This window comes from Nannobrachium achirus (assembly GCF_963921795.1).
Source record: "Nannobrachium achirus genome assembly, chromosome: 13".
NCBI lineage: Eukaryota > Metazoa > Chordata > Actinopteri > Myctophiformes > Myctophidae > Nannobrachium > Nannobrachium achirus.
In genome coordinates this window covers 34,289,136-34,316,028 of record NC_137833.1, presented here as the reverse complement: position 1 = coordinate 34,316,028, position 26,893 = coordinate 34,289,136, and the positions used below count along the sequence as shown (strand labels likewise).

Below are 26,893 nucleotides of genomic sequence, written 5' to 3'. Positions count from 1 at the left end.
TAGAGTTATAATAAGAAGGTTCAGTTGAGGTACGATATCTATCAACAGTAAATGTGGTCGACTATTTAAATTGTGATGAGATTATTACTGTAATGTACAGGATTGTTGCAAATATTTACAAGAAATGTTTTATTGAACATAACGTTTGAGGGGATTTGGGGGAAAGAAAATTGTTGATCCATAAATAATATATTTAGCCTAATATGTATTATAGACAAAAGCTTCATAAAAAGTTGAATAAAAATAACTAATCTTCACATTGTGAACTTTCACCAATAATATTGAATATAATCTGTACACAACACTGATGCAAGGGTCGGACTTAAAGTAATTATAACTATGAGAATGTTATTACACTATATACATTACTGATCAAAAGAAAATGTGTATTTTGAGAGACAAGCAATTAATTAGGGTACTTGACTTATATGCTTGTATTATGAGTATTATTATAAAGCATTATGACCAGACCTAATTACATTAGTGTTTGTTACTGAAATTACAGTTATAAGCAGACTATAATGCATTTATACTTAAAAAGCCATCAACGCTGTAGACCTATATTACGATTGTGTAAAAAAAAAAAACACTATTTCTATGTATGAATGCTAATAACTAACTGTACTGTTACTGTATGAGCAGATAATGCATTATAATTGTTTATAATGCATTACAGATATAGGCTTCAAAGTGTCACAATTTATTTTATTCACATTCTATACATAGAGAAGCAATGCAAAAGCTGCCTGTAATCCCCTTCCAGACCAACATTTTTTAATTTAAAAAAATAAACAGAAAACAAAACATGATTTTATTAGTCTCACATACTGTATAAATAATATCAAATTGTTCATAACTGCTACCGGGACTCAAACATAGGAAGAAGAATTATGTGAATTAGGACTCATTATGGTGCTGGGTTTACATGACCATGTTAAGTTTCTATACAGACCAGGATAATTTGAACAACAAATAAATCCAGACATGGCAGTTTAAAAGCACATTTGATGCGTGCCGCTGGCCTAGCCGTCAAGGCGCAAACCAAATAATAGGGTTGCTAGGCGTGGGTTTGACTCCGAGCCCGACGACCTTTGCTGCAAGTCACTCCCCGTTTCCTGTCTCTCTGTGTGTGTACTATCAATAAATGTAAGCCATTTACCATGAGAGGGAGTGGGTTGTTGGCTGATTTACCACTGTTTGCAATTTACCACGACCCTCGAATGGTAAATTTATTTTCTACCACTTCTACCATATAAATGAAAGAAAACACAGTTGTAACTTGCAAGGTTATTTAGTTATACAACTGCAACACAACAGTGGGCGGGGTCCATGAGCCAACTCAAGGTTGTTGACTGATTTACCACTGTTTTAAGCCAATCAGAATCCAGTATCTGAACATGTGACCACAAAAAGTGGTAGAAATATATATACACTTGATAATTGGAGAATACAACAAATAAAGCAGCATGAAATACTGTAGCTATAAGCACACACAGCATTTTCTTATGAGTGCATGCATAGTCCAGGGGTTGACATTAATGTCTCAGAGGCACTTGCCAGTCGGGCAAGTACAGGTCATGTTCTACTTGCCCAAAGGTCATGCCTATTTGCCCGAATAGTACATTGTCATCGTCCATTATAAAATGATAGGTAAGATTTTAATTAACGCTCAATTTAACACTTATTTCTTTACTTTCTGGGGCTGTACAATGAAAATGTCATACTGTACCTCAATACTTACAAATCCAAACACCTAGCTATGATTGAATATCTCTATGGTTTCACACTTGTTATTTTACATTTTTAAGTGTAGCAACAGTAAAAACAGCACATTATAGGTAATCAGTGCTCTTATTTTACATTCCACAGACCAGAAGACAGAGCGCGCTGGCCACGGTCAGGTGTTTAGACAGATATCTCTTGTTGTGTTTATAGACGTTTGTGTCCTCTCTCAAATGAGCACTTGCCCGGTCGGGCAACCTGAAAGCAAACTTCACCTGCCAGGTGCAGGTGGGCAAGCTTTAGTGTCAATGGGTGATAGTCAGATCAATACCACAGATAAATACATGTATACACATGACACTCTAACTATGACAGAAAATCATCAATAAGAGTAGCTTAGGTCTTGCAGCCCCTATTTTTTGAGCGTGGTGGTGAGGACTGTTCCTTTCCCCTGGGCTGATCACAATACGGTACATTTTCTAGAAGAAGGCTTTCTCTGGGTCGAAGCCCTGCAAGAGCAAAAGTATGTTATAGAGAAGAATTGTACAGTATAGATACAGTGTAAAATTAAGTCAGAAGAGGGGGTAAAACAACTTACGTATTTTATTTTCTGCCACATGCTCTGCTTGTATGACTGTCTCTTTAAGAACAATGTCCACATTAGAGCCCAACTTGATCATCTGAAAGTAGCAGGAAGATGGGTTCTTAAAAAAGCACTACAAAGATGATACAGATTATTACAGTACCTTGATAAGTGGTTCTCAAACTTAATTTCAAGGACCCCAGTTTGATTCACATTAGGCCACAGACCTCATAGTGCTTTTCGTCTTCTTTTTTTATTTTCTGGAACCCAATTCCAATCTTCAGTGTTAATTTAACTCTGACGGTGTACAAGTGAAAAAGTGTCCAATTGGTTCCTACAGTAACTATCAATCATTTAGCTGGGGACCCCCCTGGAACTAGAGGATGACACGGGAGTGGATTTTCACTCCTGTCCCGTCCCACTCCTGCAGAAAAAATCCTGTCCCATCCCAATCCTGGGCCAGAGTAAAAAAATAAATTCTGTCCTGTCCCACTCCTGTACAATGACTCCTATATTTGATATAATGTTTATTGTATAATTTTATAATGTTCGCAGTTCAAAGACCTCACTTTCCTGTGCAATTTATTTCTGCGATTTGATGAACTGGTCTGGGATGATTCCTGCTCCTGCCCACTCCTGTTGATTTTCATTCCTGTCCCGTCCCGATCCTGGCATTAATACAAATTTGACACCTGTCCTGCGGGAATCCCACGGGTCAAATGTCATCCTCTACCTGGAACCACAGACCCCCTCTTTGAGAACCACTGATCGGCACAAAAACATACTCCAGCAGACTGTTTGCACTACAGCATAAATTATACTGTACCTTTCTGATGTTTTCTTCGTCAGTTTCAGCTTTGTTTTTCTTGAACCCCTCATTGACTTGTAACCTTGCAGCTTCAGGAAGGTAAACACAAGTTTGTCACAAGTTTGATGCAGGAAAAGGAAAACGAGGCTGAAGTTATATAGAGACAAAATCTGCCATGCTTGCAAATGGCAACTGCAACGAGTGAACTGCACAATACAGTGTTTTCTGTAACCAAATATGACTTACCTTCCAGTGCTCTTGGATCATCCTTGAACACAGCCATCCTGGTTCTGTGCAACGCTTTAAATATGCCCAACACCTACGTAATACACAATTACACACACACATATTATTTAGATCATTGGTTCTCAAAATGAGGTCCCCACTCCCCAGCTAAATGATAGTTAGGAACCAAATGGACCTCAGAGATTGGTCTCAGAGATACAGATACCATTACATGGGGATCAGTCAGTAGCCTAATGCATGTCAAACTGGGGGTCCTTGAAATTAAATGATTCTGAATCACTGCTAGACTAGAGCCGTACTAATATATCTTTTCAAATGGGGTCCGTGGGATAATAAGTGTCATGAAAAGGTTAGAGAACTTAGATGTGTAACAGTAAAGATCATTTATTCCATTTAATCAGGCAAAGGCTGAACCTTTATTTTCTACAATAATACAGCAGATAAGAGTGCAAATGAAAGTCCTTTCAGATCAGATATTTATTGATATGAAAGAACAATAACAAAGACTTTCTACAAATCTCACCTTCAGACGAGTCCCCATGTTGACTTCTTTAGCTCACTTGCCGTCAGTTGCTATCTTCCGGGTTAGGTTGAATGGACTTCATAGATAGGCGGTTGCCTGACAACCACCTAGCTAATCACAACACGAGCGGGCGCCCCTCTGACATATGGGATTTAAGAGCAGTGGAGCGCAGCGTGTGTGAGTGTGTGGTGTTGCTAGACTGCTAGTGTGACAGTTCAGTTGAGTCTAGTCGTAGTCAGCTCCAACATGGCTGATGAAATAGCAAAAGCGCAGGTTGCTCAGCCTGGTGGAGACACGATATTCGGCAAAATCATCCGCAAGGAGATTCCTGCAAAGATCTTCTACGAAGATGATCAGGTATGTTACGTACGTGTGCATAGAGACCACACTGCATGCATGCACTATATTACACATTATGTATGGAAGGAAGTTTACATTGTTGTTGTCATTGATTGAGATATCTGCCACCAGTCCACCACCTCCTTCCAACCAGAGCCCAACTAGCCGCAGCCCGCAAGCAACTATTTTTAATATCTGGAATCTAGATAACAAATATTAAAAATAGGATCTTAACTAGAGCTGCTTGCGGCTAACCACCACCCATGGCTCGCTGGCTGATGACGTTAATGTTAGCCTAGCTATTTGTGCGGCTCTGCCATAACTATGGTGACTCTCTAGCCTTACATTAAGACGCCCCGGTAGTTGCTTCTGCTTTGCTGACGTATAGACGTCAGCAAAGCAGAAGCAACTACCGGGGCGTCTTAATGTAAGGCTAGTGACTCTCTGCTCTGCACAGTTTCCAGAAAATAGCTGATCTACAAGCTCACAACGCGTCGCATTGCGCCACGTTTTGAGCTTTCAGATCTGCTATTTTCGGCGAGCGAACCCGTCGTACGACGACGTATAAATCTGTCTTGCTGTCAACTCAGTCATGTCAGATCTGTATCGAGCTTTATTGGACTGCAGAATGTACAACTTTACCTTGCATTTCTGTCTTTGGAAAATCACATAACATAACTGTTAATTTTGTTTGAAAATGTATAAAACTTGTGTAGGTTGAGCCATATAGATTAGTCTGTGCTCCATTTCTTTTTACACTATTGGGAGAGGTATCCTTATCAATCCATGAAAAAAAGAAATAGTGTTTTACTTTTTTTTTTTTTTTTTTTTTGCATTCACATTTGATCATAGTAGGTTTAAATCTAGACTTCTGAAGTTATGCAATTGTTTATTGATATTTAAACGATTCTGTGATATTACACTGATTGTACAGATGGTGGTGCTGCTCAACACGTTTTCTATTGAAATTATTTACCAAACCAGCCTGAAAATTATACATAAACAACTTTGATATTGGCAAATGTGTGGCTATAATGGTATTGAAAGTCAGGCCTAAAAGCCCTCCAAAACTAGTGGTTTGTCTAGTGAGTCGTCTAGTGCCATTATGTGGCAGTGGACACACACAAACAATGACATTGCAAATGGCTCTATGATTAAATTCAGTGCATCCTGCTTCCAGATTGTTCTGATCAAGACCAATTGTCCTTTTGTTTTTCAGTGTATAGCCTTCCATGATGTTTCCCCTCAAGCACCCATTCACTTCCTTGTTGTCCCATTAAAGCCTATCATCCAGCTGTCTAAAGCAGAAGATTGTGATGCTGCTGTAAGTATTTAGGGAACCTCAAAGCCGCTTTGTGGGTATCTAATGATTATTCTGGCAGAGCACTTTATGATGAGCTGGACTGAGTCATAGGCTAGGACAGTAGTTTTCAATGGGGGGTCTGGGGACACCCAGGGGTCCTTGGGGGGTTCCAGGGGGTCCCCACACATAGTGTTGCAATGCATTGCGTTGTGAGCTTGTAAATCAGATATTTTCGACAAAGTATAAAGTGATGAACTAACTTGGTTAGTGTAACTGCAGTATAACTGCTGCTATGCTCTTGCACCTTCATGTCTTACCTCAGGTACTTACAGCACCGGATAGATATACGGATATACAGATATATATATATATATTTATTTTATCTCTCTCCCCCTCATCCCCTTGCCCCACTTTTTCTTCCTCCCTTTCTCTTATGGAAATAACAAAAACGATAGAGCTTGCACAAAAATGCATTTCACCCACTGTTTTACACATGTAAACCTGTGATGTGACAATAGAGTTTATTCCAATTCTGATTCACTCAGGAATTGACTGTGTACATTTAACTTGCGTATCACAATCACTCAGTTCTTATGTCTCTCTCACCTTCAGTTGCTGGGTCACATGATGATCGTGGCCAAGAAGTGTGCAGAGCAGGTGGGCCTGGCCAAAGGCTACAGGGTGGTGGTCAACGACGGCTCGGACGGAGGCCAGTCGGTCTATCACATCCACATCCACGTCCTGGGAGGACGCCAGCTAGGCTGGCCTCCCGGCTAAACACCTCCACCCTACTCCTTAAATCAGCCATTATCGTCCAGATCAACCACTGATGTACAACCCAGTGTGACACAGTTATGTTAAGTTTTGCCTGTAGTTTAAGTTGCTGTTATGTGTGGGAATTAAAAGGACTTGACCAAGTTTGTGTGGCGCTTTCAATTCTTTTGTGTTTCAGTGCTGAGTTGTCATTGAGTTGTAATGCCATTCGATCAGGCAAAGGGTGAAACGTTCTTCACATTAATAGCACTAAGAATACAGCTTATGTTGTGATATACACATAACATTACTATCTGATATAGTCTGAAATCCACTCCACAGACATAAACATCAGAATGGCTCTTTATTAACAATAAGTAACAAATGTAGATAGTAAAACAAATATAAAATACATGAAACATTGAAGAAATATTAAACAAAATAAATAAAATGGTCTTTACAAAACAGAAAAAGACAAGAGAAAACAAAAAGATAAAAACACTGATAAGACGATGTGTAAACAACTTAAAAAAATAAAACGAACATGTACCGAGCATTCGCCATCCCCTTTTCTTTTTTGATCAAATGTGACAAAAAGCAAGTGGCTTGAATATTGTATAAAGACTAGAATAGTTCCACAGAGACAAGGCAGTCGCTCTGGTATCAGAATGTGACGTTTAGCGTTGTGCGTCCCACCACTGTACTGTGATGTGTGACTGCTTCTCCATGGCAAAGAATCCACCACAATCTGATGTGCAAAACAAGAGAAATAACATTTGAGACAAGTTTTCTTCCTTTTTTTTTAAATCAATGCCATTCTGTAGTTAACCTGGCACTTGGAGGCATCAAATATTTAACAATACGGTAAAAGAAGAAAGGATGAAAGGATTCTGGTACCTAAATTCACTATTGCCAAAGTCTTAAGTATTAATACACTGTCTTTTAATTAAACTTATTCTAGGACACAGACAATAAGCTGGAGATGATTAGAAAATGGCTAGTCCCCCCAAAAGTCGCTAGAAAAAAAGCAGCAAATTCAATGGGGAAGTGCATGCCTGTGTGGGGATTATTTTACAGTACAGTACTTGTACGACCGCTCTTAGTGTAAAAGGGAAAAATGCATCTTCATTCATTGTTTAGAAGCCACATGATACGTAAAAGTGTTACAACAGGTTTGTGGATAGATCGGTCGTTAGCTTGAGATCACGCATTGTCCTTTAAGACACATTAGAGGTTTGGACCTCAGTCCTTGTAAATCGCCAATGTGTTTCGATAGACATTAGCGAAACCAATTCTAGCAGCTTTCTCGAGTCCATAGTTTGTAAATAAAGGGACATAAAAATGGCGATGAAATTATTAAAAAAAAACTATGGACTGTATAATATGATACTGCTGTAGCTGTTTGTGGAAGTCACAACAAAAGATTATACAAAGAGCTATATGTTACAGTATCTGAATGCTATGAAGGGCCCCTGTAGCACAATGTTTCTGTGCTCTGCTAGTGCAAAAAAATAAAAATCACATCAGCCATGACAGAAAAGGGCAGACAAAAGCCAAATGTACATCAAAAGTACATTTGACATCATGCGAAGTGCACTGATTTTCAGTGTACAATACAAACACAAACAATTAAAAAAAAGCTTTTCACCATAGCTTGTTAACTGAATCTTTGATCTGCATAAATCAATCTGTTCTTGAAATACTGTAGATAACGGAAAACAATTAAAACAGCAAAAGATGAACTGATACCGTACGTCCAAAAATACAATTCTTTCCTTTTCTATTTTGTGTGTGAGTGCATGTGGGGGTCTCTGTATTTGAAAAGAATAAATGTTGGTATGCTACACTGGGTGGTTGGTTTGCTAACAATTTGAATGGCATTTGAAAACGATTGTTGGGTCACTAGTTTCCCAACAGCAGCTTCTACTTAATGATTGGTGATTACCATTCTACATTAGTAAGATTAATACAAACTTCCTGACAGAGAAGCACACGTGCGTGTGCACGCAAACACAACAGGAGCTAAAAGAAGGGGAGTAGGACTACAAGATGAAAGGCAGGAGAAGAGGGAGGCACTATAGAAATCCATTCCAGTCTGCTATAGGATTCTGTTAGTCTTAAGGATGGGCCAGTGGACGGAGAAAAGTCACATATAATAAGAGTTCTGTGGTTCTATAGGAGTTTTGGAGAGTTAATAGTGCATCTGTTAATGAATTCGTTTGGCTTGATATCAACTTGGGCACTTCTTGAGATGGCAAACAAACTATTCTCTATTGGAAATGTGTGAGGAAAACATTGGCAGTGTACTGCACTGCATTTCAGCATAGTGTGTGTATATATAAAGCATCTGATATTGCGAGATTTATTGTACATCTGTTGTCAACTGACAGGGAGTATATTGTAGATTGTATGTATCTGGTATGTTGTTTGACCTCTGTTGTTTATTGCGTGTACGAGGAATCCGTCCGTTGATGCTGCACTTTAAGGCATGTCCTTTGTGAAGCTAAACTTAGTTTATTCTGTATAAAACAAGCTATACATGGCTCATGGCTCATAATAGTCAATAAATCGTCTCAATGCTGAGACAATAATGACACGGTGTGAGCCGCTAGAAATTCAAGGAGGTATGAGCCAAGTGGCTCAAAACCCGTGAGACATTTCAAATCATGTCCATGAGCTAAAAAATCTTACAGGGGTTGTTTTAAGCCCAATTTATATTTAGTTGCGCACCGGTGCTATGCACCCGAAAACAGCCCACAACAACAGCAAGCTCACAACAACACCTGTCGCAGAGAACTTGTAGATCTGCTGTTATCGGTGCATGGCAAAATGTGCAACAATATATAAATGGAGCCTTACAGTTACACAGTATAAATGATGCTTTATGGTCCAGACACATTAGAGAAGGCTTGGGGAGGAAAGCTGAAGGGAGAGCAGAGATTGCGCAACCACAGGAAGTTGACCATTGATATACTACAGTAGCAGTTGGCCAGTATGCACATACAGTTTACGGTTACGCTACTCATGTAGTAGTATGACAGTGTCCATTCATTCACAGGGCTGTTTTTGCATTCAGGGGTGTATCCATGATCCATCCACTTACGGTTTGTGGCCTCTTGGCTGCTACACTACATGTGGTTTCTGTCCATTATAGGGGCTATAATCGTGTGTCCATTAAGATCTGATCACCCCAGTATCCACAGGAGTTCGTCCGTTCATTCAGACCTGGAGAACAGTTCACCACAGGTCAGGTCTGATAACACTTGCGCTCTCTAAATGAAGTATATTCATAATCTCGTCCCCTGAAAATACAGGAAAGTGGTGGTTGTTGAGTCAATGTTTGTTTCATATTTCTACTGTTGTCCCATGTTGATGTGAGCTCTGAATCCCAGGCTGGCGTGCATTCACTGTACAACTATTTCAGAGGAGAGATCTTGTTCCGGCTCACTTCTGAGCGATGGCCTCCTCTCCACTTGGTCTGATGCGGCTGAACGTCATCCCTCCTCTGCCCGCTCCACCGATGCCCACATCCAGGTTTCGTGCCGTGTCCTCTGGCTTGGCGGAGGCAGCCTGTCCCCTGCTGGCGATGGTGGCCGCAGGACCCCCGGGCCCCGGCAGGATCTCCGGGAGGGGACCAGGGACGGTTGGGCTGGTTGCCTTGGAGGCCTGGGGCTTGGTGGGTGTGGTGGGGCTGGTGGCCAGGCCCAGGGTGGTCAGGGCATCCAGGGTGCCATCAGGGTCCACCATCACGTTGATCACTGTGGAAGTAGGAGAGCTCAAGGTAAGTTCAATGGAGTGGTGGTTCCCAAGCGAAGTGACAAGTCCAGGGTGTGCCATGGGTATTTGTGTCACTGACTGTCAACCAAACAATATTACTGCGATACAGTATATATTATATGTGTGTGTGTGTGTGTGTGTGTGTGTGTGTGTGTGTGTGTGTGTGTGTGTGTGTGTGTGTGTGCGTGCGTGCGTGCGTGCATGTGTGCGTGTGTGTGCGCGCGTGTGCGTGTGTGTGTTGTACAACTATTTAAAAAAAGAAGGTATTAATAAGTTAGTCCCAATACAATAACATAACATAATTATTTTATTTTTCCCCACAAAAAGCAACGGATGCAAGTAAACTGATATTGAAATTTAATTATTGTCAGTTGTTAAAGTACTAAAATTAAAAAAAATATTTGAAATTGACAAAAATAGCCAATCTACTGTACAACTCTTGAATTGCCTGTTGATATGGCTTGGACACAAGTAGTTTTGTTTGTATGGGTTTGTTGAGCTGTATGTTGGTCTGTATGTTTGTGTGCATTTGATTGAGAGAATGTTGTCTGCAGGTGTATCATGTTTAATGCTCCTATGTATGTGCACGTGCGTGTATACGTGCACGTCATGTATCCGTGCCTCTTTTACAGTACCTTGTAGCTGTTTTTCAACTCTCTTTAACTCCAGCAGAATAGAGGAGATCTCCTGCAGAAAGAAGAAAAGGAAAGCAACAATGCCATCAACTCCCAAAACCGCCATCTCTCCATATCACTACGATCCTTTCTGTGCTCTGTTCCAGTGTGTAAAGTAAATTTACACTGTATTAGTACTTAAGTAAAATTATGAGGTTCTTTTAATTCACTTGAGTATGTGTACTTTTTACTCCACTACGCAAGTACATTTACTGAAGAAAAAGATCTGAGTACTTCTACTGTATTGTTCAAATACCCATACAAGGGGTTGCCCTACCTTGTTGGTGGTTTTGAGGAGCGGTATGTCACTCTCAGATCTCAGTTTGTTCTCAATCTCGTCCCAGTTCCTGTCCTTGTCTTTGAACAATATCCTGGAGCAAAATGACAGATAAAAATGACTTTGGTTACACAAACACACAATGTCATACTGCAGGTATCTTACAGGCACTGTGCTAAATGCCCGTTGGAATGTTATTCAATTCTAATGCTGTTCTATTACATTAGAATGCCATGTTTTTGTATTAGCTGTCTATCTTTGGCTGTAGCTAGGCTACATATTGGTTACTGAAATGACCCAAACTAAACTTTTATCAAAGCTTATCTTATCTTAAATGTCGACTCAGTCACTGTTTAGCAAATGCTAGAGCTAATGTGTTATCTATTATATAGTTATTATAATGTTATGTTTTATTATATGCAATTATAATAAACATATTTCAAAACAAAAATGATACTATTATATGCCTAAAAAATCGTCAAAGTAGCTAGCAAATTGTAGACTTGTTTGAGGGGGAACCATGGATCACCACAACCACCGTAAAAGTTAAAAGTCCAATAAAGCACGTCATGATAGAAGAAAAGTAGCTCCTGCCTCATTGTGTCAATGTGTCAGGAGCCAGGAGATTATACTGAACGACTGGGGGTGGACCTTTAAAACTTTAGATGTACATTTACCTGATTTTCCCTGCTGTCTTGTCAACATTCTGTCTGATCTTGGAGGACAGCTGAGACACTGAGGTAAGCAGGAGACTGTCCAACACCGCCTGAATGGACAGAGCAGAGGACAACACAACTACAATCAAACAGTGAAAGGAAAACTGAATTTCCTCAATCAGATATACATCATTTGAAAAACAAAATGCATACAGTTCCTGGCTCAAGAGCAACTCAAAATATTATTTAATTGAGCTTCGCTTAAGTTGAATCAGGAAGACTACCTTGCCTTGCATGACATCTCACTATCAGTTTAAACACTGTACATGACCTATTGATCCTTGTCATCACATCAAATTAATCTGTTTAATCAACACCTTGAAACAGACACAAACACCTTGTTGGACCTATACTTTTGTGCTGACTTTCCCTTAAGTCTTGAAGAATAATATACTTAAAATACATTGTGTGCTCAATGTATATAGTGTTTCCCAAATGGGGTACGTGTACCCTGAGGGGTATGCAGAGGTACTACAAGGGGCATGTGAGGAAAAGTGGCAAATGTAAGATGTTATTTTATTGTTATTTTCTAATGATAAAATTACAAAGTTGTGTGAACCTACTGATCTGTAAAGTGTTAAACCAAAAAAAAAGAAAAAAAACTTGACAAGCACAACTGTTATTGAATAGAGGGTATGCATCATATGCCACTCATCTAGACATCTAGAGTGGCTAAACATAAAGCAGCATGAATCATTGGAGTGTGGAAGCGCTTGTTGGGAAACTCCTGACTCCTCATGACTCCTACTGACTCTGTTTTCTGCCTCTCAGTAGGCGTTCTCACATAACTTCTGGGTACGATGATGTCACGCTCATAGCCACATACCCTTTATAGAAAGCAGTACTTATTTCATATTTGTAATCAGTGTTGTACCCGAGCGCGTTCAATGAACGATCGTTCGTGAACACGTTCATATTTTGGGCGAACGTGAACTGAACGCACTTTGTTTCCGATTGATGAACGTTATTGTCGAACGCGTTCATTCTGACGTCCGTGAACGGCGGTCGTCGGCCCGTTCAGCCCGTTCGTGCAGCGGTCCGCGGTCGCCTGTCCTCTCGTCTTTCTTTGCATTCACATGCTCCAATAGCACCCAGCTGCAGGCTCGCAGACCTCGCGGACGGGACGTTGATATGTGAGCGCATGCCTGAGCGGTGCTGTCTGCAGCTGTGTGCTTCTCTACATGAAGCGGAGTCTCCTCCTCGTTACGTTGTCTCCCACCCAAGTAAAGCGTCACTACACTTCGTCGTGTGACGTGTGTTGCATGCCAAAATAGCCGATCTGCAAGCTCACAACGCATCGCATCCACGAGACAACGTGAGCTTGTAGATCAGCTATTTTAACCAACGCGGACGGTTAGAAACATCTGCCTTCACAATAAGGGTGAGGAAAACTGGGCACTGGGCACCTAAATATTGTGGGCACCTCAATGTTAAGTTGGATGAAATAATTGCTGTGTGTGGTTCTATATAGGGCGGGCTGTGTAAAAAAAAAAACTTTTGAATAGCCAAAAGTATAAAAATATTATGGTTAAAAAAAGAACGAAAAAGAACTAAGTTAGTTCGTTTTGAGGAACCATGAACTTTAGTTCAAAATGTAGAATTATGAACTAGTTTTAGAGGTTTTGAACTTGAACTTGAACTAGTTTGTTTTGAAAGTGAACTTTCCCAACACTGTTTGTAATGCTATATCCTTCAAAAGGCTGTTATCATTCATTCACAGCATCATATGCTAGCTATGGTTTTCTCTTGCAATGTTGTACGCAAAATGTTAGTCAGGTAATGGCAGTACTTGGATTCGAAAAAAAACACTGATTTAGAGAACCAAACCCATTGATGGCAGGGCTACACTTTCTTATTATTCCTCTGGTACTGTACTGTATGTCACCAGTTTAATCCTCCTCATCATGTCTTTCTCTCCTGTCTTATTTTTCTGCTCTCTCTTCACCTCCTCCTCTCCTCTCACCTCCTCTCGGTTCCAGGTGCGTCTCCTCAGAGCCCGGGGCTCCAGGGTGTCAGGAGCACGGGGGCGGAGCTCCACCGGACGCCCGTTGATCTCAGGTGCCTTATTGGTTGAGATCACGGGCGGGATCTTCCTGAAGTTCAGGCTCTCGTCAAACACTCGATCCACGAGCTGGGAGAGAGAGAGAAAAATGGACGGACAGAGAAAGAGGCAGAGAGAATACAAGACACACAGAGAGAACGTGATGGGAAGTGGGGGGAGAAGAGAGCAGGACAAGAGGGTCGAGGAGAGGAGGTTAGCAAACAAAACTTTACTTATTCGATGAAGATGTGAGATAAAATGAGAAGATTAAAAGCTCTATGGGTAAGCTAAGCAGTTATAAAGCTTCATGAGGGTTGCCAGTCAATACTTCTCCCATTGTTTTAATCATTACAAAAGCATTGATGCTCCTCTTCCTCTCATGGCAAAGAAAGAAAGAAAGAGCAAGGAATGAATACCTCCCACAACGGAGAGGAGAAATCCCAAAGCAGCAGTGTTAGCCACCAAAAGGAGTCAGAGTTAGCCATCTTTAATTGAGCGCGACAGAAGCAGGGTGCCGGTCAAGAGGAGCGATGTGCACATGCGTGGAGGAATGCCAATATGGAGAGAAGAAGGAGAAGAAGAAGAGGCACCTTTCTCATGCCTTCCTGTATGTCCGGCTGCGCAGGGCGTGCGGGGCCTACCTCTTCTCGGGTGTCGATGGCCGATCCGGGCGTGGTGGCGGCGGTGCTGGCCGTGGTGCTGGGCGCCGTGCCGGACGAGCTCACCGAGTCGATCTCCCCCGCCACGTCGTGGATCTCCCGCGCCAGGATGGCCAGGTCCTTTGCCAGATCCTGGCTGATCCTGCGCACACAGGGGAATAACCTGTTAACCATCAGACGGGTCCTTTAGGACTCAAGGCAAAAGTGCATGTACATTCTGTATAGAGCAGTGGTTCTCAACCTGAGGGTCGGGACCCCCCGGGGGGTCCCCAAATTATTTTTGGGGGGTCCCCAGATGATTAACTTAATGTGCGACATTGTTTTCTCACTCAGCAGTAAACACACCAACATAAAGTTTAAGTGTATAGAGAGTATCTGCACATTTCTAAAGTGACAATTTAAGGACTTTTTAATACCTCTAAAATGACAAATTAAACATTGTCCAAATTGTCAAATATCAGAGGCAGAAATTGTGAAAACAGACGATCTACATGCTCACAACGCCTTGTGTTGTGAGGCGTTGTTTTCACAATAGAACCGTGTTGTACAAAATGTAATGCCTCAACTCTTAGTGCTCGTCAGGGTGGGGGGTCCCCAGTTAAAATACGATTATTTTGGTGGTTGCGGCCTGAAAAGGTTGAGAACCACTGCTGTATAGAGACTATTGACTGTATGGTTTACATGCAGACAACACACTGTCTTTCAAACTAATTAATCTTACAAAAATCTGATGTGTGGTAAACAAAACCAGTAATCTAGTAGCCAAAGAAGTATACCGTATGACTATCACTCAGTGACTGGTCACTCAAGTTCACATTACGTTACAGACAGGAAGGTATTGTTTTAGCCATAGCTGTTTTGTTTAATGCATGTCACAGTGAGTACATTCAAGCAGTTTCCAGCACTGACTTCCAAATTAAAGCTGTTTCGGACATAATTCTTACACACACAAAAATGTATGGTCATGGATTTACAGCACTGTATGTTGCATGGCAAGGTAACACGAGTACATTAGCACAGGCTGGGTGCTCCAGTCACTAATACAGGCATGACAAACCTTTGGTTGCAATAATTATCTTTTGTTATCCACTTAAGCCCCATTTTATACTTTTAATCTTTTTCTACAATAGCGAAATACAAGCTCACGTGATGCATGAGCTTGTAGATCTGCAATTTTTAAATTAAAATAACAACATGAACAGATCAATCAGTCCCCCCAGGATTTTGCAGTGATTTGTTTGTGATTATTAGGGCCCAAAATGGCAAATGTTGCAGCACTTTTGACCACTCCAACTGAAATATTGTGTGGCTCGGGCCCAAATTTGCAAACTAACAACTTAAGAATTGTTGCGGGGAATCCTGGAGGCACCGATGATGGACGGAGCATGGACTCGGTGTAAATGAATACCTGGCGATCTCCTCGCTGTGTGCTGTCCAGTCTCTCATGTACTCGTCCTGCTCCCTCATGCGGTATTTCATCACCACTCCTCCTGGGCCCGTCGTCGCCGTGCCGGGGGCCGCGCCCGGGCCTCCGCTGCTGCTGCCCGTCCTCGAACCGCCGCGGTGCAGGACCGGGTGATGGGGGCGCAGGTGGGGGCGTTGCCCTCCGTGTTTCGGGGCGTTGCGGTTGGAGCCGAATTCCTCCTCTGAGGTGGAGCCGTACTCTGGAGGCAGCCGTCTCCACCTACTGCTGCTGGACACTGAGGGAGGAAGGAAGACTGTGTTTATTGTTTGGTCCATGTCTGCTTGCTTTATTCCAGTGAACGTGTTTATTGTTTGGTCCATGTCTGGTTGCTTTATTCCAGTCAATGTGTTTATGCGTTTATTAGAAATGGGACGTTCGCGAAATGGATCGAGTCTTTTGAGCGGCTCTTTGAAATGAACGATGGGATCCGGTTCGCAGTAGGGAGCCGTTCCTTTCTAAACAGTACAACATTCTTTACGTATTTAAAAGTATCAATACTGCAATGTAGAAATACTCGGCCACAAGTAGAAGTTTGGAATTAAAATGTACTTGAAAAAATAGAAAAGTATTGGTATCAAAATGCACTTAAAGTACCAATAGTAGAAAGTACTCATTATGCAGAATGCCGCATTTCACAAGTTTTCCAATGAATACAATTTGAAAATAGCAGATCTACAAGCTCACAATGCGTCGCAACACATTGTGAGCTTGTAGATCGGCTATTTTCAAATGGCCGAAATGTATATATGGCCAAAATGATTTGTAATCATAATCAAAATCTACAATGTGACGAGTAACTAAAATGAGTCTTCTGAACGGCTCTTTGAAAGGAACGGATCCCAGAGATCCAGCTCACTTCAAAGAGCCTTAAATCCCATCTCTATGCATTTATAACAGAGGCTCTTGTTACTGTCCTGAGAACTGTCCCTGGTCTGATGTGTCTGAAAGGATTCACATTTAGAAATGGAGTCCAAGGCGAAGCACACCACGTGCTGGACAACAGGACTAAAAATGAAACGAAGGGAAGTCCACACACTGCAGTGAAGCCCCCCAGGATTATACTCTGTAACTTTAATGAGGACAAGGTTTCAACCTGGTCTGACCTGATGTTACTATAATTGCAACCTGGGAGCTTCATTGCGGTGACTGATGCAGACTTCCATTTTTCTTTTCAGGATTACATTTTACAGCTGCTGTATGAGGCAACAGACTGGAGAGTTATTAACTTCTGTTTTTGTGATTTCATGTTATTGAATTGTTCATTGTAAACTGAGCAAGACAGGCCTGTTAAAGGCAAAGTCACAGATATTGTATTATACAACAGAATGATTTGTGAAAGCAAATATTGAAATATTCTTTCTGTCATGCTTACTATTCCTGGAGGGAGGAATGTTGGGGCTCTGAATGGACCATATTCACATGATAGGCATTTTGTCATTCTACAATATGAAGTTCTACGTCTTACTTCATACTCAGGGCTGGGAAACCCCACCCTATCAGGGTGAGGTTTCCCATTCGCATTATGGTCATCAGTGGGCAAGGCTGGTGATGGAAAAACTATTCAAAAACTTTACAGCTTGTTACGTTTTATTTTTCTTCATGCACAGCTGCAAGAATATTTAGTGAAAACAGAAAAGAAATGGCAACATAAAACCTTGCTGGTTAATAATCCCACCACCTGAAAGCACCCCAACCCAGGGCAGCCCACAGAAGCGTCCCACAAGGATGAGGAAAGCCTTGAATGGAGCCAGGACATGTTAATCTACAGGGTTCCACAATGGTCACAGGGATTGCGTTACCGTAGCCCAGACACCGTGATGAGACAACGTCATGCTCTCTCACTCTCCACTTATATTTCAGAAGGGAAACGGGATTTAAAATGTACACTCTGTGGCACTAATAGATGTCTCCACAAGGGGGAGCATTGTTCTGGACGTGATTTGCTCCATATACACTGATGTGTGTAATTGAAGTAAAATGTCTGAAATTAATAGGTTGGAAAAGAGCATTAGAGTCATCTTCATCACTGTATTATATGGCTGAATGGACGGGTGGGATCACACAGTTAATAATACTGTAAACACACGTGCCAGACCTGGGATACTAGCTCTATTGGTGCTACTGTTATGCTTCATTTATACTTGGTTCAGAGTAGATGTAGATCAGCTATTTTACTCACAACAAAGTAAAAATCAAGCTTTATTCTTATGTAATTATACAACCCTTTTCCAAATTGACAATTCAATTAATTGTATTTAGTCTTTTATCATAAATATGGTAATAAAACAAAGTAGTTTCAGTTGCACCAGGCAAGGTTATTGTAACTCAGGTCTGACATGAACACACACAACCACGCACACACGCACACACACGCGCACGCACGCACACACACACACACACACACACACACACACGCACACACACACACGCGCGCACACACACACACACACACACACACACAGCCCTCTTTAAGGCACTAGAGTAGCGGTACAGTACCCATCAGCTCCTCCTCTGTAGCGTCGCCCTCATGCTCAGGCTGAGGGCTCTCTGGACGGTGAAAACCAAGACACGTTTGTCACATCACAATGGAAACACTACATGTACACACTGACACATGACGTACACCAGGGGTCTTCAACGTTTTCAGGCCAAGGACCCCTTAGTTGAGAGAGAGAGATGAAGCAGGGACCTCCACAACCTTATCATAGATTCTATATAGTTTCATTGTTTGAGAGCACAATCATCAGTGTATTTTGGATTCATGTCAATTTGTTTTCAGATATTTAACCACTTGAACTGTCGTCTTTCAATACTTAATAAACTTGACCTTTTACTCTATACTTAGTCTGCTCTTTTTACCCTCTACACCAAAGCTCTTTGCCGAAAATAGCCGATCTACAAGCTCACAACGCCTCGCAGCACGAGGCGCTGTGAGCTTGTAGATGTGCTATTTTTGGCTAAAGTGATCAGAATATGGACACTAGGGTTCAAGTGGTTAATATAAAAAAGGAGAAAACAAGTTTCTATCACACAAAGATTTGAAGGCCCTCCTGCAGTAACTCTGAGCACCCCCTAGGGGTTCCGGACCCCCTGTTGAAGACCCTTGATGTACACAAATACTGTGCCATGTAATGAAGGGTACCTATACTCCACAAGGCTTTGAAAATACAACGCCACAATATATACAGTACGTATTAATAATATGTCAAAGGCTTAATAAGATGATTATGATTTAGCAAGTCATTATCGGATACATTTTGTCCAATGGTTTACAAAAGTTTTGAGATTCCTACGGAATAACCGATCTACAAGCTCACAACATGTCAACACGTTGTGAGCTTGTAGATGAGCTTTTTTTTCCCTGCACAACATTGTCATATGACAAAATATAAGGCTTAAGTAAGCTTTGGGCTTAATTAACTCCCTATTCTTACCAGAGAATCATGCATTGTTGCTTCATATGAAATGGTGGCAAGGAAAAAGGACAAACTGGTTTGGAATGAGGACTGAATTGGTTAGGTATGATATTGATGATTATGAACATGTTTCGTTCAACAAGGTACTCTCCACAAATCGATTTTTTTAAACCGCAGTTTAAAAGAAGTACATTCACGATTGCAATGTTAATGTCCGTAATGTTGTAGAGTAAGAGTTGTTACTCTAAATATGTTGCCAAGTAGTCGTGTGTTTTTAAGCATTTTTCTTTCATGTGTATAGGTAACGGTATAGTACACATTTGAAGGCATTAAAACACATTTAGTTACATTATACAATGGTCTCCCTCCTCGTCAGTTTGACGGTAGAACAAAAGTCTCTTAGGATTAGTTAAACACAGGCCATAAAACCCTATGGCAAAAGCATTGGAAATCTGGACGTGGGAACCATTGGGAACTCACTTCCAGGACAACAGTCATCATTTGCTCACCTGTGGGAGAGCAGTATCCAGACGTGGTGGTTTTGCTCTTGGCCTCGGTCAGCTTGGACACGCTGTTGGCTCTCATCCTGGACGTCAGCCTGCTCTCTGTGGGCGTGGAGGAGCGCAGGCCCAGGCGTAGCGCCGTCTCAGTGGACAGGCGAGGCGAGGAGGTGGAGCTCCGCATCACCATGCACTCCGAGTCGCTGCGGGCTGAGATGGAGCCCACGCGGTTCCTCCGGGGCTGGGCCAGCATGTCCAGGCGCGACGGGCCCTTCCGGCCGGACGGGGGCTTGGAGGTGGAGCTGGTGGTGGACACCTCTGAGGCCACCGACATCCTGTCTGCGTCGGCCAGGTCGTTGTCCGAAGTGTCCCCCAGCCGGGCACGGCGGAGGAGGGAGGCCCTGGTGGGCCGCGGCTGAGGAAGGGAGGCCTGCTTCCCCAGGGAGGAGGTGGTGGCTGCCTGGAGGGTGCGGCTGGTCTTGGAGGAGCTGCCCGTGGAGGTCTTGACGGACCTGCTGTCCAGCTTGGATTGGAGGAGGTCATCCGTGGTTGTGTGGGAGCCGCGTAGACCGTATCCGGGGCCGGGGCCGGAGTACGTCTCCTGGTCAGAGGAGAGGATGTCGGAGATGGGGAAAGACGAGGTCAGGTCGTCGTCGGTGAGGTCCAGAGAGGCTTGGCGAGTTCTGGAAGAGGCGGACGCTGATGGCTGGGCGGTTCGCCGTGCGTCGGTCCGGCCCGTAGCCTCCGCTGTGGTTCGGCTTTTAGTCTTCCTCTCCAGGCGTTCGCGGGCACTAGAGTTGACAACACTGCTCTTGGACGCAGTGCTCACATTGCTCTTCTCCCGGTGCAGGCTGCTTAGGGAGCGCCTCTTCTGCACGCTGGCGGCTTTCCTCTCTGCCTCCCCGGCCACCTGGCTGGCAGTGCTGGCCGTGTCCACGTCCGACTCAGGGGAAATAGAACCAGTGCGGGGGTAGGCGGAGCCCGGACCCGAACCCTGACCGTTGGTTTTGCCACTCCTCTGGTCCAGTTTGTTCTCATCTCTGAGCTTGGCCTCAAGGAAGGCCATAACGGCCTCTGTGTCCTTGAGCAGGGTGGCTGTGTCCATGCTGCCCACAGAGTCACTGCGCTCGCGTCCGCCCCTGTTGATGCGGGGGATGAGCTCTGAGGGGACGTTGGTGCTGGGCTTGTCGATGGTGAAGCTGCCCTGGCGTACCAGAGGCTTCCCTGACTTCCCGTCCCCCGTCTCCCCACCTCCTCCTGCCTTTCTCTCCTCCGACCTCTTCTTTCGCTCGGCACTGGCGGAGGTGCGAACAGGTGGTCTGGATGGGGAGGACTGAGGGGTGGAGCTTGGCTTCCGTTTGCCCATCATCTGGCCTTCCTCCAGGGGTGTGAGGGACTCTCCGTCACCCTTGTGCTCCAGGCTCTCCTTTTCCTGAGGCTCAGTGTCCTGCTTCTCCCCGATCTCGGACCTCAGGCTCGAAGCTTTGGCCCCGGGTTTGACCCTGGGGTCATCAACCGGGAGCTGGGGGAGGGTCCTGCGTTTGCGGTCACTCAGACTGGGGACGGACGACTCGAATGCATCAGTTTCTGAAGACATCAAGATGACAAATAAACGTCAAACAAAATGAACCGAAAAGTACCGTTATCGACAACCTGCCTTCACATAACAAAGCTAGGTAGGGCTGTCACGATTATGACATTTTACATGATGATTGTCACTCAAATAATTGCGATTAACAAATTAATTGTTTTTGTCGTTGACAATTACATTTCTGTTTGGCTTGTAGGCTTTGAATTTGCACATGGCAGATGACGCATAACCAAAACATACAAAGAAATGACTGACATATTTGATTTTATACTTGAAATAGAACATTGATGCGACGCGTTGTGAGCTTGTAGATCTACTATTTCCAGTATTTTTGAAGATGGAAACGATTATGACGATTAAGACAAAATAATTGTGATTATATCAATTAATTGCGATTAGACAATTATGTAATAATTGTGACAGGCCTAAAGCTAGGTTTTCTCTGCTGTTTTGTATCTATTCATGCTCTACAGTGTCAAGTTTCCCTGACTGCGTACCTCTCTCCTTGTGCAGGAAGGCGGGTGTTTCTGCTCCCGAGCCCTCGGGGTCTGTCCTGGTGTGACTGGCGGTTAGACTGGCCCACTGAGACACCCAGCCAGTCTCACCAGCATGAGCCTGGGGTGGGATGAGATGGGAGAAAGAGAGGGAGGACGTGGGGTGAGACCAGTAAAATACGAGCAGGAAGACAAGTTGACCCAGCATAGAACAGTGTACGGACTCTAACTTAGGGAGAGATTTTATTTGTATGTTTCACACTTATGTAATCATAAAACATGGCAATTAATTCATACATCTTATTTGGTCAGCTGTGGCTCCTTGCCTTCGTCTCCTCACCATTACAGTATATACCATTTGACCAAAGATTAAGAACATTTAACCTTGAAGATGCCTTTCTTTGCTAACATTGTAGCTCCATGCAGTAAAAGCCTGTCGTAGCGCATCGTGTGACGCGTTAAAAGACATTGCCTGGAGGGCAGAGCGTGTCTGTCCTCATCTCATGCTGATCTAGGTCAGTCCATTGGTCTCCCCGCCTCAGAAAGCAAGGCAGTGGTGTGTTCAAGCTGCAGGAGTGACTGTCTGGGTTCCAATAGCCAGCTTGGGCATTAAGATCTGAGGCCGATTCTAAAAATGTCTTCTAAATCCTAACTTTAACCAAAAATAGCACATCTACAAGCTCACAACGCCTCGCGCTGCGAGGCGTTGTGAGCTTGTAGATCGGTAATTTTTTGCAAAGAGCTTTGGTGTAGAGGGGAAAAAAGAGCAGACTAAGCATAGATTGAAAGGTAAAGTTTATTAAGTATTGACGGTTCAAGTGGTTAAATATCTGAAAACACAAATTGACATGAATCCAAAATGATTGTTCTGTCAAACTATGAAACTACAGTACATGGAATCTATGAACATGTTGTGGGGGTCCCTGCTTCATCTCTCTCTCAACTAAGGGGTCCTTGGCCTGAAAACGTTGAAGACCACTGGTCTAGAACAGCATCAATGAAATGGTTGGAATCGTAGAGAGATTATTTTAGTTCTGACACCATACTGTACCTCCTTTGTTTTGTCTCCAGTCTCCTTGACTTCTCTCCCTCCCTTTAGGTCAGATGGTATAGAGGAGTCTGGATTCTGGTTCTGGTCCACTCCAAACACCTGTGGGACATTTCAACAGGACAGAGTGACACTGTAAGCCTGCCAGCTTATCTGGAAATCATACTCTATAAAAGGACCCTTATTGTGCTGTATTTCATCACCCTCTCAGGGTTTTGCAGTGGGCAGTATATCTCAACCAGTGGTTCTGAAGTGTCTGGGCTGGCAGTTCAACATTCATTGTGTGTGCGTGTGTGACACGCGTGCATGTGCGTGTGTGTGTGTGTGTGCGTCTGCGCGTGTGTGTGTGCCCCCCCACCTACAAAAATAACAGATCTACAAATGAGCTATTGTGCTATTCGTTGTACAGAGAACCATTACATTAGTATGTGTTGCAGTGCTTCAAGTACTGCAGCACAACACTGACAGTCCTTTTGTAATGAAAAGCTGTCTGATTAAATGGCTTGATGCACTCATCACATAAACCCATGTAATCATAGAGTCATTCCTCAAAAGCAAGCTCTCTCTCTCTCTCTCTACCTCTCTCTACCTCTCTCTCTCTCTCTCTCTCTCTCTCTCTCTCTCTCTCTCTGTGTGTCCCTGAAAGCACAATAATGTGCACATAAAAAAGACCACACACACACCACACACGCACGCATGCATGTGTGCACCCGCGCACACACACACACAAATGACACAATGCTCATTTAAAAGAACAAAATGGAGAGTGCGGAAGGAAGCGAGAGCCAGACTGCGATCCGAGTGCCAATTAGAGTGTCAGCTAATTACAGCTATTAGCATAACAACATATGCAGTTTAGAATGCAGTAAAACTGACTCAAGTACAACCTGCTGGTTACTGGACCTTCTATGTGTTAGTAACACAAGGGATGTGTACCTCTTAACACATCGGACGCCCACGTGGTTTTGACGTCTTAATTTGCTGGTGCCCATGGCAACGCGTCATTTTACCTACCGGCGAGAGTACTGGCGAGAAAAGTAATCCGAGTAAATGTAATCCGAGTATGTCCTGTTTATTTCGCGAAAATCTTTTCTTTCAGTCAGGACCGTTTTTTATCATTTCTAAGCCACAGTGTTTGTGTTACGGCATGTAGAAGAGGCTGCCGTTTTGAGAAAAAAATGAAAAAAGGAAGAGAATCCGGAGAAAACAGCATTTTTGTGCAGCCGCTAAACAGGAAGTCAACAAGACACACAGCACGTCCGGGTGACGTAATTGCGCGCTGCATGTTGGGAAATGGAGTTTGTTTCATCACCGCGGTAGCCAAGTGCAGTAGCTACAGTACAGTATAGTTTACTGTACAACGCGTCAAACGCGTTGTGGGCCTCCAGCGACATCAAAGAAATTGACTTGTAGACACCACGTGGGCATCCGATGTGTTAAAGACACAGTTTGAGAGAACTAGTTCGGGATAGTTTGGACCGTATTAACGTCCAGGGTGCCAATCCCGAACTAGTTCGGGATTTTTTATTTTTTTATTTTTTATATAAAAAAATAAATAATAATAAATACATTTTCGAGCCGGGCCGCCGGCCGTCATCTGTTTACACGGCCCGCGAGAGCGTCGCGCCACCGATATTTGCCATCCACTCCAATGCAATCCAGGATCTTTAGAGCTCATTTTCTCTGTTCCATGCATATCCATGAGGTGTGCAAGGTTTAATCACGGCTAAATCGCCGAAAATGGGGCTTCTAAAATGCTTGGTAGCCAATAGCTAACTTCAAGCTAACTTCATTCTGTTCCTGTTCATGCACAAAGGAAAGTGTTCAGGCGCATCATGGCTTGTGCATATACAGCATATGTCTATGGTGGATTCTATGGCCATTGGGCGCCCTCTAGTGGTGATTCTGGGCACTGAAAGGGTTAAGTGAGTCTTATATCTGCCCAACCATCTTCATTGGCTGCAAATATTTAGGCCTGACCTTTTCTGAAAAAAAGTCAAATATTATTCAAAAATTACAAAAACAAATATGTTGCTACATACTGTACATGTACTACACTACACTAAAATGTGTTCCCGGCCTGAATGTGTTAAATGTACCAACATTTATACTTCATTGTGTGCAGGTGTCGTGGGCCAAAAATAGCTACAATATCTACAAGCTCACAACAACACATTGCTATGCAATACATTGTGAGCTTGTAGATCTGCTATTTTTTAGCGGTGGAGCCGCTCCTTCGACTAGGTATGTCCGTATGTAGCTGGCTATGTGGCTGGCTGGCTATGTCCGTATCATGGCAATACCTCTGCTGACCACACACACACGTTAAGGGAGGGGCGCTGTTGAGCAGGCCAGGCACACTTACACTCACACTCACACACACACACACACATGCACACACACACACACACACACACACACACACACACACACACACACACACACACACACACACAGCCTCCACCGCTCAGTTCACACAGGTGTGATATTTTTGCAACACAAGTGCACAACTAAGCATACATTAAGCATAACATGTCTCTGATTAGTTAATAATCAGCCTAATAATAACAAAACGGCTTTTAGTGCATTTCTTTATGGCTACACTACATTTTCTTCTGTTAAATCAGTAATCTTCACTTACTGCAAGGCACTTTTGACATGGATAATTAGGCTGAAAGTCATTAAACGGCAAATAGTCAAAGCGGCTTCTCACTCATCTCATTGCCCTGCCCTTCCATAGACATGTTTGACTGGCTGTGGGCGCGGAATGGGTTGGTGGCTTTTTCAGGCTCCCTGGAGTGTTGTTTAATAAAAGAGGGCAGTGTTCGATGGACCGACTCTCTCCCAGGGCTATTAGAGAAGCATTAGATCTGCTGGTGGGCTTTGTCAGAGACTCAGAGGATGGAGTGGTGGTGGTGGTGGTGGTGGTGGTGGTCAAGGAATCCAACCCCGGGCCGGATAGCTTGGTTTAGTGGCTAAAACAATGGGCTCCCCAGGGACTTGCTAGTTCTGAAAGTGCCAACGTAGCAGGTAATATAGGGGGAGTATTGGAGCTAGCTTTTCTGCTTAGTGTAACGCTCCCACACACTAGGTCAGCTTAATGTGTTACAAATGTAACCAAATTACGTTACATTTACACAATCTCAGAGTTACAAATGGATACATTAACACCTGATTTAAGTGTATGAGGTACTGTTGCAGACATACTGTACCAAGAATTCACTTCAAATCAATAAAAATGTATTACACATGTATTGCCTATAAAAGGTGAATACAGTTCACCTTTTATGAAGAAAGCGATGAACAAATTCTCCATAGCCTTGCTGAACTTGGATCAAATCCCACCAAAGCCTTCTATCCTGCAGCCTATGCTGTCACTCTCATCAGCTTTTCTACTGTCTTCATAAACAAACAACTAACCAAATAACTTTCTTGGTCATTTACCAAATACATAATAGCTACAATGTAAGGTGTGCACTCCAATGTGGGTTCAGATCAGGATGATAGGCTTCCGCAGTGATTCTCAGGGCAGGAGTGTCAAAAGGAATTGGACGTGACTGGTTGTGAGGCAAAGCAGAGTTGAAACCAAATTGCTTTTCATCAGAGATGGGGAGTTAAAGTCATCATTCTTTGTGCATTTCCACATGCTATTCCATGAGTATAACAGAATAATGATCGAACGCTCAAGATTCAAATGGTTTGAATTACTCCTCACTCAAAGTTCTATCTATTATTTACACAAGAAAACCCTGGCAGAGAAAGATCTTCAAATGCGATTTGATGCATGTTGATTGAGGTTGAATTAGTTGCATACGGTATGTTCCATTGACAGCAGCACTGATATGCAGCTAAAACATAAATAATTCTACCAGTGTAGTGGTACGGTGTATGTGAAGGGAGAGGTATAATGAGAAAGCTGCACAGCTTTCTCATTATATATTAGTCTACAGTACACATA

General features: G+C 43.0%; 3 protein-coding genes across 4 annotated transcripts in view; 1 reads left to right on the top strand and 2 right to left on the bottom strand.

Annotated features, from left to right (window-relative positions):
- Positions 1–757: 757 nt before the first annotated feature.
- Positions 758–3,959, bottom strand: lyrm7 (LYR motif containing 7). Its single transcript, XM_080740266.1, has 5 exons — positions 3,883–3,959; positions 3,360–3,432; positions 3,132–3,202; positions 2,321–2,402; positions 758–2,231 (listed from the first exon to the last, which is right to left on the bottom strand). The coding sequence occupies exons 1-5, from the start codon at positions 3,898–3,900 to the stop codon at positions 2,119–2,121; spliced, it is 357 nt and encodes a 118-aa protein (XP_080596392.1). The 5' UTR covers positions 3,901–3,959; the 3' UTR covers positions 758–2,118.
- Positions 3,960–4,069: 110 nt separating this feature from the next.
- hint1 (histidine triad nucleotide binding protein 1) lies at positions 4,070–6,442 on the top strand. The gene is made up of 3 exons (XM_080740247.1): positions 4,070–4,239; positions 5,441–5,545; positions 6,137–6,442. The coding sequence occupies exons 1-3, from the start codon at positions 4,129–4,131 to the stop codon at positions 6,299–6,301; spliced, it is 381 nt and encodes a 126-aa protein (XP_080596373.1). The 5' UTR covers positions 4,070–4,128; the 3' UTR covers positions 6,302–6,442.
- Positions 6,443–6,626: 184 nt separating this feature from the next.
- cep170aa (centrosomal protein 170Aa) overlaps positions 6,627–26,893 on the bottom strand; it is a gene marked incomplete at its 5' end in the record, with an annotated part of 58,047 nt that continues 37,780 nt past the window's right edge. Inside the window, 11 exons of one of the 2 annotated variants that reach the window (XM_080741169.1) lie at positions 6,627–10,035; positions 10,690–10,741; positions 11,006–11,099; positions 11,683–11,771; positions 13,685–13,852; positions 14,353–14,563; positions 15,830–16,121; positions 18,383–18,433; positions 19,812–21,389; positions 21,891–22,008; positions 22,939–23,037. In XM_080741169.1, coding sequence (XP_080597295.1) covers positions 9,722–10,035; positions 10,690–10,741; positions 11,006–11,099; positions 11,683–11,771; positions 13,685–13,852; positions 14,353–14,563; positions 15,830–16,121; positions 18,383–18,433; positions 19,812–21,389; positions 21,891–22,008; positions 22,939–23,037 — 3,066 coding nt within the window. In that variant the 3' untranslated portion in view covers positions 6,627–9,721. The remainder of the gene's footprint in view (positions 10,036–10,689; positions 10,742–11,005; positions 11,100–11,682; positions 11,772–13,684; positions 13,853–14,352; positions 14,564–15,829; positions 16,122–18,382; positions 18,434–19,811; positions 21,390–21,890; positions 22,009–22,938; positions 23,038–26,893) is intronic. The other variant, XM_080741168.1, reaches the window with a different exon arrangement.

Bases quoted from the DNA above. Each gene is read 5' to 3' on its own strand.
- lyrm7 (XM_080740266.1), bottom strand. The intron at 3,203-3,359 runs GTAAGTCATATT...ACCTTCCTGAAG, and splicing joins TGATCCAAGAGCACTGGAAG to CTGCAAGGTTACAAGTCAAT. The intron at 2,232-2,320 runs GTAAGTTGTTTT...TTGCTCTTGCAG, and splicing joins TGTGGCAGAAAATAAAATAC to GGCTTCGACCCAGAGAAAGC.
- hint1 (XM_080740247.1), top strand. From the start codon at position 4,129: ATGGCTGATGAAATAGCAAAAGCGCAGGTTGCTCAGCCTGGTGGAGAC. The intron at 4,240-5,440 runs GTATGTTACGTA...TTTGTTTTTCAG, and splicing joins TCTTCTACGAAGATGATCAG to TGTATAGCCTTCCATGATGT. The intron at 5,546-6,136 runs GTAAGTATTTAG...TCTCACCTTCAG, and splicing joins CAGAAGATTGTGATGCTGCT to TTGCTGGGTCACATGATGAT.